This window comes from Acomys minous (genome assembly GCF_964271855.1).
Source record: "Acomys minous genome assembly, chromosome: 10".
NCBI lineage: Eukaryota > Metazoa > Chordata > Mammalia > Rodentia > Muridae > Acomys > Acomys minous.
In genome coordinates, this window is record NC_140491.1 from 94367062 (window position 1) to 94382765 (window position 15704).

At 41.4% G+C, this 15704-nt stretch overlaps 1 protein-coding gene across 2 annotated transcripts in view; it reads right to left on the reverse strand.

The window, feature by feature from the left end:
- Positions 1-15704, reverse strand: part of CCDC148 (coiled-coil domain containing 148) — a 281360-nt gene that overhangs the window by 166887 nt on the left and 98769 nt on the right. For both annotated transcript variants that reach the window (XM_084799663.1, XM_084799664.1), the window contains exons 8-11: positions 11220-11302; positions 10872-11014; positions 9660-9755; positions 9400-9581 (exon numbers count right to left, since the gene is read on the reverse strand). In XM_084799663.1, the coding sequence (XP_084655789.1) occupies positions 9400-9581; positions 9660-9755; positions 10872-11014; positions 11220-11302 (504 nt within the window). The remainder of the gene's footprint in view (positions 1-9399; positions 9582-9659; positions 9756-10871; positions 11015-11219; positions 11303-15704) is intronic.

Below are 15704 nucleotides of genomic sequence, written 5' to 3' on the forward strand. Positions count from 1 at the left end.
GGGGAGAAGGGCTCCTTTTCTGAGAACTAGGGGAGGGAGGGACAGAAGAAGAGGGAGGGAGAGGGGTCAGTAGGGGATGAGGGAGGGGGCTGCAATTAGGATGTGAAGGATTAAAACTGCAGAACAAGGAGGTAACTTATACTGCTAACCCACTCCATGGAAATAGCTCTGAGATTGGCTGAGACGTGAATGTCCATGCATGTCCTCTTGTTGGCTGCAGAATCCCTGTGATTTATTATTAGATTCCATTCTTCCTATGGCATGAATTAAGATTTACAGATGTCCTTTTTCTGCTCATACAAAGAGCAGAGAACTAGCCTTAATTGTTCTGTGCATCAAGCACACCTTATACGTTTATAATTTTAGGGCTTTATAATGCTTGTGAGAAATTATGTTTTCAAAACAAAAGAACTGGACATTGATGCCGAATCAGACCTGACAGGATTCATTCCTCTCGGTATGCTGGATACTGACAGCCTGCATCTTTCATGTTTCAGCACCCAATGCTTCAGTTGCTATTCCTCATCAGAAAAGGATGGCTCCCAGGACAGCTTCAAAGAAAGCTTCCAATCCCAATTGGACCAGCATTTCAGACTCTCCTACACAGGACTCTAATTCAGCCCGAAATTTCTCAACATTTAGACACTGGACCACAAATGCTATTCCTAGCTTGTTTAACCATTTCCCCTCAGTTCTATTTGTGCCCCTACAAAGGTATTATTCATCCCAAATCAGCCAGAAGAAACCTTAAGAGGATGATGCCCCATTTCCTTTAAGGGAGTTAGGTAGGTTTTTGGTTGTTTTCTTGGTCGATAGGTGTTTATTTTCATTGAGAGTTGGTTATAAGTTATTATTGGTCTTATTTAGAGAAAAAACAAGGTTAGACTCAGGGATATCTCTCTTTCCTTTTATCTTTCATTCTTAGGTTTAGAGATAGGGATTGAAAAGAAAGAAGGGGGAATATAGAAATATGTAGGGATGATAGGACAAAATGTAGATTAATGATTCTACTCCTCAACACAAGGCCTTAATTGTTACTCACAACGTTATTTTTAATTCATTGGTATGGAATTTTGGATATAGATGCAAAACAAATTTTAGACACATTGGCATAGAATTCAAATTTAAGATTATTCTTCACACATTATATATATTTCTACTCTAATATATGGTACTATACCCATACAATTCAATATAATACAAGGTTTACTTCCAATACTTTGAAAGAGCTATTGCAGGATGTTTAACTTAAGTGAATTATACACATTAATTGTTAGTTGATCAAATCATGGTCATATCAATTACTAGTCTATTTTTATCACAAGAATATACATCCTAGGTGTAACAGAAAGATATGATTCTATAGAAAGATAAGGTAAAATAGTTAGATAAGGTCTTCAAAAGCCTCAAATACATACAGAATATGGTATTTAAAGATTCATTGACAATGAGACAGGTTAACTCCTGGCCTACTTCAAAGAGGATGATGAGCATCAAAGAACCTCCTTATAGAGATGGCTTCAAATGTGGCAAACCAGGCACTGGGCAAAATATCTTTGCTACTTCCACAGACAGAATTCTGCCTAAAGATGGGCAAGTCTGGATGCAGGCAGAGTTGACAGGGTAAGCAAGTCCTCAATAGTTCTTGCCTCACAAAAATGTCTGTCAGATATATTGGGCCAGAAGGCTGAAGATGATGCTCTAACATTATAGAGAGTTTTGGGTGACTGCTCAGGCAGCAAACTGTCTCTGTCATTTTCGCATTTAGGAAACTGCTAACCTGGACTCCCTCTATACTCAGGTAATTAATTTTATTCCTTTTCAAATCTCTGATGGGGTTGAAGACCAGGTAGTTTAGTTTTACAATGAAGCTTAGTTGTTTAGGGGTTAAGATGTTTTTAGGTCTAGATAGATGTTTTAAGTTGATAATGACGAGATATGATAAATACTGATTTACATTCAGAATTTTAGACACACCAAGATAGGAAAGATGTCTTCTTCAAGATTCCCAAATAAAAATAGCCAAACATTATGAATGTAACATTATACAATTCCTGATTGTGTCATGGTTCTTCTTGCTGTAGGTAGTTTATTATATATGTGTGTGATAATATAAATATAAAAAGAATAAAGGAATATCTAGTACTCAAAAATAGGGAATTGGTTGAATTTCTATGATAAAATCACATATACTGATATTCATGTAATAAAAATGGATGTCAAAGGATATTCAGTGCATGACTTAAAGCATGGAGAAATGCACTGACCAAAAGCACAGGAAGAGGCGGGGTTCAAAATGGGGAGACAGTAGATACAGGCATAGTTCCCCTTCTCACGAACAGTACACATACATCTGAAACACACACAAGATTTACTCTAAGGTCTCCCTTGCATTTAGATTAACTTCATTTCTTCACTTTGATTATCACTATTTTAACATTTTTCTGTAATGTAATTAATTCCAAATTCAGAAACAAATACACAAATTGAAATGTTCACAGTGCTAAAGCACTCTTGACTGGCATCAACAAAAACGATAAATGGAAATAATTAAGTTGCAAAGCATGGTGCGAGAGTACTGGCTACTTTGTGAGGGCTCGTTGCTAAACGGCATTCGGATTCAGATCTCAGAATATTAATTATGAGCCAACAGTATAAAATTTAATATACCTATCAACAGTAAATTACAAATTGCTTGTTATCTTGCTATAGTCAGCTACACATTGACTTCAGATCTGACACAGCTAAATGGACCATCACACAATTATGTCTCATCTATATGATTAATTCATCCAAATATGAGGAAATTAAGCCCACAATCTCTTTTGAGTCTAAAGTAAGCAATTAAACTCACCTTCGTGTTCTTAATGACACACAGCCTAAGTAGAATCCCAAGTGCTTTGCTAGCATGATGAATGAAGGGTGAGGCTCCGTTGTAGTTAGATGGTTTTTATAGTGTGTTTTAGTAAATTAGACATCCTTTCAAGCCCTGCTATCCAAGATGCTACCCACCAGACAGACACACATGTGTAGTTTGACATGGCCACGTTAACACACTCTGTAGTATGAGTATGTTTCAAAAACTACATGAAAAAAAAAAGAGTGTGTATAATGGCTCATTAATAATTCTAAAATATCTGTTGCATGTTGCAATTCTAATATTTTGGAAATATCAATTATAATACATTTGCATTTTCACTTTTTAATTTTTTAATACAACTGGTTAAAATTTTTAATTGCATATGTGACTCACATATTTCCATTAAACAGCACTCACTGGTCTTGGACTCAAGCTGGTTGGTGTGTAAATAGCTTTTCTTATTTAGATGGGCATAAAGATCCCATCCATTGAATTGCTAAGGGTTCAAAACTAGGAAAACTGCCCTCCTTCCAGAAGCTACTTAATGTGAAAAACAGCTCTCTCTGTCCCTTTGATTCTTCTGTGGCCTGAGACAGGGTCTGGCTGTGTAGTCTAGGCAGGTCTCAAATTCACAGACCTTTTTCTGCCTTCCAAAAGCCAAGCTTACAAATGGGTACCTCACCTGACAAAACATAGCTCTTAAAATGAGATAAACTAAGGGTTAATGTCATGGGTACTTGTCACATCATGCAATCGGTACTCATTAAAGATCAACAATCTATTGAACTTTTAAGTTAAGTTTTTGAATGTGTGATTTGCCTTTCAAAATAAGAACCAAATATGTCAAAATGTTTATAATTTCACTACCTGGGGTGACTATCGTTATTGTTTATTTGAACAACTGGGTTTCCAGTCTTTTTTTCTGTGTTTGTCCAGATGTGGATGTCATACTTTAAGAAACACTAAGAGAATTTATATTATATAGCCTGCTTTGTGACCTGCTTTGTACTTACATAACACATATTACAGCTATTTGTGTCATTAAAAATCCCTATGGATTAGAATCAGTGTAGCAATGTGCTGTATGGACCCGGCATGCCAGATGTCCCTGCTGCCTAATGCTTGGCTATTTAGGTAATGTCTTAGATTGCTTTCTATTGCTGTGGTAACATCATGGCCAAAAGCAAGTTGGGAAGAAAAAGTTTATTTTATCTTACTATCTATAATCTTTCATAAAGGGAAGACAAAAAACTGGAGGGAGGAGCTGATGTAGAAGCCTTGGAAGAGTGCTGCTTACTGGCTTGCTCTCCTTAGCATGGTCAGCCTGCTTCCTCATAGAACCCAGGACCACCCACTGAGGGGCAGCACCACCCACAATGAGGCAGGCACTCCCGAGTCCTTCACTAATCAAGAAAATAGCCCACAGATATGCCCACAGGCCATTTGACGGGGCAGTTCCTCAGCTCAGGGTCCTTTCCCATGATGACTTTAGCTTGTGTCAAGCTCACACAACATTAACCTTGAAGATTTTGCTACCAGTAGGAAAATAAAAATTAGTATTTAACACACTTGAAGTCAAATAGTTATTTCACTTTAGTGATTTTTTTCTTTCACTATTATGAGACAAATATTATTTTCTCAATATAAAGATGTGTGAGTGTGTGTGCGGGTGTGTGTGTGTGTGTGTGTGTGTGTGTGTGTGTGTGTGTGTGTCTGCAAACATGTCCATGTGTGTATGTAGAGACCAGAGGCTGATATTAGATATGTGCCATTCTTCATCTTTTTCTCTTTCTTTCTTTCCTTTTTTTTTTTTTTTTTTTAGACCAGGCTGGTCTCACAGCGATCCACTAACTTCTGCCTCCCAAGTGTTGGGCTTAAAGGGGTGCTCCACCACACCGGGCCATTCTTCATCTTATAGTTTGAGCCAGGGTTTCTTACTGAACATGGAGCTCACCAGTTGTTTAAGACTAGCTGGCCACTAGGCTATAGGGATCCTGCAGTGTCTACCTCCTCAGTGCTGGAACTGCAGATGTGTCATCACACTTGCCTTTTATGTGGTTGCTGGGGACCTGAACTCAGGTCCTTATGCTTGTTTTTTATTGACTCTAGTCACTTTACTGACTGAGCCATGTTCCTAGCCCCATATAAAGATTTCTGGTGCCACTGTGACCTTTGGAAAATATCTTCTGGCTTTGAAAAATATCATATGCCAGTCGTATGTAAATAGCCATTCCCCTCATACTATTTTTAACCCTGGGTAAAATTATTGTATCTTTGGCCATTCTCATAAGGTAAATATTTGGGTCTTGTTTTATTTTTCATTTCTTTGTAAGTAGAGAGGTTCCTAAGTTTCTGACTCATTGTGTTTAGAATTACAGCTGAGGACTTCCAGGGCACTGCGGCATCTCATTACGCAGCATCCGAGCCACATGCTCTGCAACACCTGCCCCACTTCAGTTATGACAGCACATGGAATCTCCTGTGCTAAGGCAAACCTCCTCAATCCCAGACATCCCTCAGTCAGCGCCTCCCCCTCCCTCCCTCCCCTTCCCCCCATCACACACACTCACATTCTCCCCCCTCTTTTCCTCCCTCCCCCTCTCCCTCCCTCCCTCTCCCTCCCTTCCTCCCCCTCTCTCTCCTCTCTCTATCACACACATACACTCACATTCTCCCCCCTCCCTTCCTCCCCCTCCCTCCCCTCCCCCCCTCTCTCTATCACATACACACACACACTCACATTCTCCCCCTCTTTCCTCCCTCCCCCTCTCCCTCCCTCCCCCTCCCTCCCTTCCTCCCCCTCTCTCTATCACACACACACACACACACACACACACACACACACACACACACACACTCACATTCTCCCCCCTCCTTTCCTCCCTCCTCCTTCCTATCTTTCCTCTCCCCTAAACTTTAGCCCTTACCTCATTATCCCCATGAGCATCAAACACATCGCTGTTGCTCCCATTCTAAGTGAAATGAAAATGTAGGTGAGCAGGGAGCTCAACAGCAGAAAGAGATCCTGCTTTCCTTGGCAGAAAAAAAAAAGTCTCAAGTTGTCCTCATTAATTCTCTTCTATCCTTCGCCTCCCACTCATTCAAACCCACTCCAGCCAACCATTTACATCGTCTTCTTCAATGAAAATGGCTACCAACAATCTCCTTTTACAGCCACACAGCTCTCAGTCATTTGTTGACATATGCAGCACTTATTCAGTGGGTCATCACAGGCTACTTTCTCCTCATCTGTCTGTCTCCCTCTCTGTCTCTTTGCATCTATCTATCTATCTATCTATCTATCTATCTATCTATTATCTCTCTGTCTATTATCTTCTATCTGCCTATCTAACAATCATCTATCATTATGTATCTATCTGTCATCTATCATTTATCTATCATCTATCTATCAATCATCTATCATCATCTATCTGACTGTCATCTATCTATCATCTATCTGATTGTCTGTCATCTATCTATCTTTTATTTGTCTGTCTATCAATCATCTACCATCATCTATCTGTCATCTATGAGTGTCTATCATCTATCTATCTATTATCTCTCTATTTATCTTCTACCTATCATCATCTATCTATCTGACTCTCTGCATCTATCTAGCCATCATCTATCTGAGTGTCTATCTATCATTTACCTGTCTGCCTATCTGTCTACCTTTTGTTGCTTCTCCCTCTTTTCTTTTCTCTGACACTGTCCTGCTCACATGTCTGGAGCGGAGTTTTTGGCCTCTTTTCCTCCTGAATCATTGCTTTGATGACCACATCCAATCTCACGTTAATGACTCACAGAATATAACTCTAGACCAGATCTTCCCAGACTCTGAACTCACAAAGCCCAAAAATGTTTACGTGGCTGCTTATACTCAGCATGTCTGAGCCCGGGCACCTGATGCCTCCCCCCCTCATAGTCTGCCCACTCCCTTTGTCTTAGACTCCCAATCCGAGCAAGCCAAGTGAAGGAGGCAACAGCAACTGCAGTTCCCTGGGCTTTTACTTTTGTGACTCTTGAAGAAAATCTATCAGCAGATGCCTTGGCTCAACCTCCAAATGGTGTCCAACAGCTCAAGTCTTCCCACCACCTTGATCAAGACGACTGTCATCTCGTCTGCTAATGTGTTTGACAAAACGCCACCCAGAACAGATAATCTTGAAGATTTTGCTACCAGTAAGAAGAGGAAAAATAATATTTAAGAGTCTTAAAGTCAAATATTTATTTCACTTTAATGATTTTTTTCCTTCAATGTTATTTCTGAAAAGACACATATTATTCCCCCAATATAAAGATTTTATGTGTGTGTGAGTGTGTGTGTGTACATAGAGGCCAGAGCTGATGGTGGATATCTATCACTCCCCACTTTATATTTTGAGACAGGTCAATAACTTCCTATGTGTCCAATCTTTTCTTGTGCCCCACCCCACCCCACCCCACCCCCGTCACTAAGCATAATATTTGCCAACATGATCCCGCCACAACATGAACCAGGGCTTCTCACTTCTCTCTTATGCTCAACACCATCTAAGACAGTGGTTCTCAACCTGTAGGTCATGATTCCTTTGAGTGTTGACTGATCCTTTCACAGGGGCCTGCTTATCAGATATCCCGCATATCAGATATCTACATTATGACTCATAACAGTAACAAAATTGCAATGAAAGTAATTTTATCACAACATGAGGAACTGTATTAAAGGGTTGCAGCATTGGGAAGGTTGAGAACCACTGGTCTAAGAGCTTCAAGGTCACTTGTGTAAAAGATGAAGTTGGAAAATGTCTCTAAATACTCCATTTCTTGGGTGAGGATGGAGCTCATTGGTACATCACTGGCTGAGCAAGCATGAGGCCTTGAGTTCAACTCCACGCAATACACACACATACACACCCACATACATACACACACACATACACTGACACACAAATACACACACACTCACACACATAACTTAAATAATAGTTCACCGTTCACTCTGACTTCTTGAATGTCATCCAAATATTCTGCTTACCTGCCTCCGGGTTCCTGGAAACTGACTAGACCCTTGTTGGGCAAACTTACACCTCTCATTGAACATGAGCTCTGATGTTCTGTGCCCAATGTCTGCATGACCAGCTCTCAAAACACTTCATGATTTCTCATCACGTCACCAGCCAACTGTGACCTAGCCCCAACTTTTGTTTCGTTTTGTTCTTTTAATTTTAGAACTGCAATCTGCTTTCTAAAATCCCAGAATGGTCTCTATTGAGCCAGCCTCGTCTGCAGAGTGAGTGCTAGGACAGCCAGAGCTACATAGTAAAATCCTGATTCAAAAAAACCAAAAACTAAACTGATAAATAAATAAAGTGTACACTCCCACAGATATGCACATACACAGACCAGGAGAACTCTTTCAAGACCCAATAACAAAAAGCAAAAAGGAAAATAATCATATTAAAGTAAGTCAAGATCCTGATAAACTGGAAGTTCAATTAGAGTTATAATTATGTCACTCACTCTGCTACTTAGAGAGTCTGTTTGTATGCCTTTGTGCTCATAGCTGCAAATGACTGCTACAAACCACCTCTAAATTCAAGTTATCTTTCTTCCCCTAAGAAACTACTCCTGAAAACCCACTGGGCTTTACCAGTACTTTCTCATTCACTGCCAACATGTTCCTCTTTTCTTCTATTAATGTCTGCATGTAAGTCATATTTGGTTAGGGTATACATATGTATGTATGTATGTATGCCCTAACCAAGTGTGTGTGTGTGTGTGTGTGTGTGTGTGTGTGTGTGTGTGTGTGTGTGTGTGTGTATTTCTTCCCTAAGACTGCTGGTCTTCTAAGAGATAAGGTCATCTTCTAGACTCATCTAGAACCTTCTTCTTGAACCTCTTTCAAAAGAGCTTAACAGAGACCATTGTCTATTAGGGTTTTCCCAATAAATATTCATCAAATAAAACATAATTATTTATAGTTAAAGCATTATGAGTAATATATAGAATATTGTAGGATTTATGAGATTTCTGCTTATCCGGAACAGACAGAGATCCACCTGCCTCTGCCTTCCAAGGGCTGGCACTAAAGGTGTGTGCCACCACACTAGGCTCAATAAAACTCTCATAAGCTTTGGTATGAAGGAAATATTTTAAAAGCAAAAAAAAGCAAAGCAAACATACAATATTCTTTCCAGTTGGGTGTATGGTGCATATCGGTAACTCTAGCAGCACTTGGAAGGCCAAGAAGGAGACAATAGGTATGAGATCATAGGACACCGCAAGTGAATGCCAAGCTAGTATGGTACAAAGTGAAACCCTGCCTCAACAAACCAATGGCCAGAGGTGTAATGCAGTAATAGAACTCACCAAGTATGTGCATGGCCCTGGGTAGTAAAGTAAAGTATGACCAAATCTTGTTATTCAACAAACTAGGCCACAGCTATATTGACCCTATGACAGTCACATGCAGCTGGAAGGCACTAAGTCAGAAGCGTAGCGGCCCTGAACACAAATCAACCTCGGCGTTCGGGAGTCAAGGAGTTCTAATGGATCACCTGCGTATGTCTTCTAACTGTAGATCAAGAGCTTCAAGTTTCTCTTGGTATTTCTCTGTAAAGTTACAGAACTCATTAAGGATTGCCAATTTCAGATCGGGGTATGGGCACTCCAAAGTTTCTAACTCCATGGGCTGCTCACGGAGCAGGTCAGCCTTCTCTTCTGAAGAATAGTCTAGAAACTGAAAGGAATGATTATTTTATTTAAACGAAACTGAAAAATGGGTGAACGAGTCAATTGCCAGTTACGTCACACCTACCGTCACACTCCAGTCCTCAAGGTCTTTTTCTATTTTCCGTTGCTCCTCATTAAGTCTGTCAAAGGCAGCCTTGGACTGTTGCTTGACGAAGCCAACCTAAAGGATGTGTGGCATGTGGTGAGGTGGCGTATAAGTACTGCACTTCACCCAAGGTCCTTTCTTTCAAAAGACACAGTCTCAGAAGCCAGGCGGGGGTGAAAATTAGAGGAGGGAAAAATCCTTTTGAAGATCTACGAAGGAGAGAGCAGCCAGGCAGCCAAGGCTCATCAAACAAGTCTCAGTGAGGACTCCAGACCCTTCACCAAAATAGGGCTCACCACGTAATAGTCATGGCAGCGCTGTTCTGAGTCTGGAATCTTTGACGGGAAGACTTCAGTCACACTTTTGCTCTCAAGAAATCTTCCTCGTAGTCTATAGCTAGGCATGGCTAATGCTTTGTACTAGCTATGAAAGCAGTGTAGCACTATAGACTAGCTGACAAGTGGAGAGACAAAAGTTGAGATCCTTCACCTACCACAGCAAGCTAGTAAACAAAGGCACACAAAGAGGCATGCAGGGCATGAACCACAGGGTGGCCGGCTAGGAACAAGGGAGACTTACTGGGTAGAAGGTGCCCTCCATCTGAGAACACAGCTGTCCTAAGGAGTAGGTTTGACATGTGAAAGGCACAGCAAGGTCAGCCTCTGTGGGACCAAGCTCATATGAAATGGGGACAGTGTCATGCGAGAGATGTGATTGAAGGAGGAGGCCTTAAGGACTAGGAAGAGCCTGGGGTGAATTTCAGCAGGCAGACGCCTTGATTTCCCTATCCTGGGGCAGAATCTCAAAACATGCTGGCATGGGGGGCGGGGAGCAAGGATGAAGGCAGAAGGGTGAGTCACAATGAGGGTGCCTAGACATATTCAAGCAAATGTTGATATTGAGGAGCCTTCTACTTAAACCGCACAAGGCAAGTATTTGCTTCAACTGCTCTATTTGGGACAAAAGTGAAATATTACATTCTGTTTTTATTTAATTTTATGGGCAATGATGTTTTCCTGCATTTATGTCTGAGTGAGGGATGTCAGATTACCTGGAACTGGAGTTGCAGACAGTGATGAGTTGTTGCCATGTGGGTGCTGGCTGTGTCCTCTGAAAGAGCAGCCAAGCGCTCAGAACCCCTGAGCCATCTCTCCAGCCCAACGTGATGTTTTTAAAAGACAACATACTGACCTCTTCCAGAACCATTGCTGAGTTCTTATGGCAGGGTGCATGCTGGGAGGTGTGGCGCTGTTTCTTCAGGCCTCTGGTCAGTTGATGAATAGGGTAGACCGCAGCCTTAAGATATGTGCACCACTGTTCTGACAGCTCTTTCTCTGTAGGAAGCAAAATTGAATCAAGGAGACACGTTCTTATTTTAAGTAAAGAACAGATTATTAGTTTATCGACTTTTTATCTTTGTTTAGAAAAAATAACCAGACAGGTATTATTTTTAAAAGAGCATGAAGTAGGAACCTACTTTCATAGTTCCAAATAAAATTCCCCTTGATATGTAGGTTAAAAAAAAAAAAAGGCACTCACCAAAATTCATAAGCTCACAGAAACAATCATTTCCAATGCTCTCCTCATTGAGACAAGATTTGATTTCCGACTCCAATTTACATCTGAAACAGACAGGATCTCAATCAATTTCTTTATAGTCATAAGTGAGTGGGGCAGGGACAGCCCATTGAATTTGGTCTTGTACATCTGCTCGCTTACTTGAGCCATGTACTGAGTTCCTAACATGGGCAGAAACAACAGCACGAGCATGCCCCCCTGCAAGGACTTGGCAGCATGCCACACTAAGCACCCCCAGGCACCTGGAAGCCACCCCACCTGTTCAGTGCTCAGCTCAGAAAGACTCTCAAAGCAGCAGGTTGGAGACAAGGGACAAGCAGTAGCAATGGTAGCTGAAGAAAAGGAGAGAGGCCAGCCAGGACCTACAAGGAGAGCCGTTGTCTGAGTCAGGCAAATGGGAGAAAAAGAACAGTTTGGTTTTATCTAGGAATGATCAATAGATCTTTATAATCGTTTACTAAATTTTAAAAGATACAGTCATTTTTAGAGTAAAACCATAACAGCCTTTAGGTGGGCATTCAGCACAATTACATTTTTTGCCCCTTGTTTATGTAACTGAATCCAGGACTTGTTGTTAGCGTATACCTTAATATTAAAATGGCATGAGAAAATGGTAATTATTATAATACTTTAATATGATTGTTCTTTTCATTTCACAATAAGTTTCTTTGATTATATGTGCTTATATAGTTGGAAGAACAGCATATTTAACAATTCATGTTGTAGCTTTGTGGGGTCATTTTGCTTATCACTGATATTTTATACTATTTCCAAATAGTTTTCATAACTAATGCTGTAATATTGGAGAGTATTGACATGTACATGTGTCTTCACCTTTTAGGCCAATTTATATATGTGAAAAGGTAAAAGGCTGTTGTGATGATACTTCTATATTTCCCATCGGGTAGCTTTTTCCAGAAATGGGGGGAGGGTATACATATGTATGCACATGTGTGTCTACATGTTCATGTGTTTGAGTGTGTGTACAGAGAGGCCAGAGGTCGACCTTCAGTGTCTTTCCTTCTTAGGCTTTGTCTACCATTTTGAGGCAGCATCTCTCACTGGCTTGTAGATCACCCAGTAGGCTAGACTGGCTGGCCGGCGAGCCCAGGGAGCCATCTGTCCTCTCCTCTGCAGCGCTGGGATCACTATTGCTCGCTGGACTCTCAGCCTGCTTTACACCTGGTTTCTAGGGATCAAACTCAGCCTTCTGCTTAGCTAAGCGCTCTACCTCCTGGGCCCTCCCCTCTGAACCCTGCCCACTGAGCCCTCCCCCCGTGAATCCTCCCCCTCCCCCAATCCTTTGTTTCTAAGAGTTTATCTGCAACTCTTATATTTAGCATGGCTGGTCTTTTGGTTTTTCGTTTGTGTTTGTTTTGGGTTCTTTTTTGCGGGTGGTGGTGGGAGGGACAGGGTTTCTCTGTGTAGCCCTGGCTGTCCTAGAACTCATTCTGTAGACCAGGCTGGCCTCAAACTCAGAGATACCCCTGTGTCTGCCTTCTGATTGCCATAATTAAAGGCTTTCAACAAAACTGCCTGGCATTTTTCCCCCTTGGGTGGACGGGTTGGGTGCATTTTTATGAAGACAAACCAGAATTCACTTTAGAACGGAATTGTTTTACATACAAACATAGCACTCATTCAACCAGCTTGGCTCCTTCTTTTTTCGGGGTGGATGCGGGGTACTGAGGAGACAACAATAGGTCCATAATATGCCAAAAAGGGGGAGCTGTGTGCTACTTTGGTGATCGAGGGGAACAAACTCCCCACCCAGATCTTTGAACTCTCAGGCCATGCTGAGGTCTGTGCTAGACTCGGATGCACCCTTCATTAGGCGAGCAGTCACAGTTGCATTGCAGACAGTCATATAGCAAATCATCTGCAAATGATTGTACCAAAGCTCACTTTATGTCACAGAAGGAAACAACAGCAAATGCTCCTGGGAACGTGTAATCGAGACCACAGGGCATATGATTTGAGTAAGCCCGGCAACCTTCAGATAAAATTTTACAAGTTTAAATATTAAACAAATCTGATATTTGGAAATTTTATCTAGTTCTCTAAGTGAAGGTTTTAAGGTCCTAACTTGTGCATACATGTGTGTGTGCATACATGTCTATGTACATACATGCACACAAGTAGAGGACAGAAGTTGACATTAGGCATCTTCTTTAATCCCTCTCCACCTTATCTTTGTAATTTTTTTAACGATTTATTTAGTTTACGTGTTTGTGTGTTCTGCTTACATGTATGTATGTGCACCCTGCTTACATGTGCGTAGGTGCATCTTGTACATGGCTGGTGCCTTCGAATGTAGTAAGAAGGGTTCAGATCCCCTGGGCCTGGAGTTGCAAACAGTTGCCACAGTCCCTGTGGGTCCTGGGATTCTAACCTGGGTCCTCGTGCCTCCCTCTCAAACTCTTTACCAACTGAACTATCTCCCAGCCCATCTTCCCTTGGTTTTGACTAGCAAGGCTGGAAAACTAGATCTCCTTTGATGTGAAGGGAAACTTTTTTGGGGGGGAGTGGGGGGAGCCAGTCAGCTACAAGATAATGAAACACAGGAAAAAAATACCAATGTTTCAATCCCAGCTTCCCACATGCTAGCTTGTTTGCCTTTTGCAGACACTTTAACCCTCTCAGCTCAGTGGGAAGCCTCAGCAGCAGCCACAGGAGAGCAATAGTATGGTTATTGTCTGGGTTGAGGTTAAGCACAGTAGCTGTCAGCTATGTTATCTGATACATACTCAGTCATCAAGGCGAGGTTAAACATCATTGTACCCCTTATCTTCTGCAGGTCTGAGATCATTAAATGAGGTCTTTAGGTCAAGCATAAGAATCTTCTCCTTATTAAAGGGAGTACAGGTGTGTGTGTGTGTGTGTGTGTGTGTGTGTGTGTGTGTGTGTGTGTGTGAATTTCATTTTTAATATATATTTTTTGAGAGAGGGTCTCACTTTGTAGTCCAGGTTAGCCTGAAACTTGCTATTTAAGCCAGGCTGGCCTTGAAATTGTAGCACTCCTCCTGCCTCAGTGTCCTGAGTGCTGAGATGACAGGTGCCATCCCTCATGCCAGGCAGGTTTTCTGAGGTAGACAAATACAGCTCTTAAACTACTCATTTGTTTAAGGTCCCTTCACTCCCACACATGCAGCCACCTCTCTAATGGGTCTCCTATTGCTTTTAGTTTTTAACTTCACTGAATATGTAATAAAATTACCTTACATTCTAGAATAACACAGAACGTTATCTTGGCACTCTTTCGTGTTCAGTGTTTAGATCTTATAAGTTTGCAGGCCCTGGGGTCATCGTCACTGGAGAGCTCCTCGCCTCCAACATCTCTGTGTCCTCCAGGCTCAGCCGACAGAATGAGTCTCCACAATGCTGTGCATATGACTCACCTGTCTGGCTCAAGATCAACTTGGTCCACACAACAGGGAAGATGTAAAAAACGAAGGCTTATAAAATGAGGGGAAAAGAAAAGCAAAGCCTTCCCAGTGTCTTCCTTTGTTTGTGACCCCGTCGGTGACCACTAGATTAAAGCTAACAAGTGGCTTTCCTTACTATTGCATTTCAAGTTATGCAATTTTTCAAAGTGGTTTTTTTCTTTTTTTTTTTTCAAAGTGGTTTTTTTTTCAATTTCAGTGGCCTTGAATACTTTTTCTCTATTAGAGGTGACATTCGAAGAGTTTGGTGTATCAGATTTGGTTTTTATAGACTTAGTATGTTGTACAGTTTATGGCACTATATTTTTCTGGTTTTTAAGTTTCAGCATACATGAGCCTTGCACCTAGCATGTGGGGGTCACAGGACAGAGTAAGCAGCTCCACAAGTCCAAAGCAAAGGCAATGGGGTCCGGGAACTTGACTTAGGCTGAGCCCACAACGGTGCTCTATCTTCTTAAGAGTGAGAACATGTAATGACATTTATTTAGAAGCCGAGTTTATAAATACTGCATTGTCAGAGCAAATGGGCAAGCCTCAAATGTGGAGAAAGACATCTGCTTTCTCTTTTGGTTCTTTACTTTTGGAAAGAAAATTTTTTTCAGAGCTTATATTTAAGATCAAATATCAAACTATTATTTTGTCTTAATTCATCTTTGTCTGCTACAAATAGTGACAAGATCCAAATAAAACTGGGTGAGTCATGGTGCAACATGGAGCCAACACAGAGCATCCTGAAGTCCTCGGTTCCCACGTCTTGAGAGCATCTTTTAACCTTCTGTGTGCCCAGGATGAAACGATGACTGTGACGTTTGCCCCTGAGGAGCCTCTGCTTTATACGGAGAGAAGCATGTGGCCAATGTCAGCATGGCATACATACATACATACATACATACATACATACATACATACACACACACATACACACACACAGCCAGGCCTGGGACAGCGAGCGAAAAGGAGGGTGTGAGTGGCAGATACAGATGACTGTCCCTTACCCCACTGG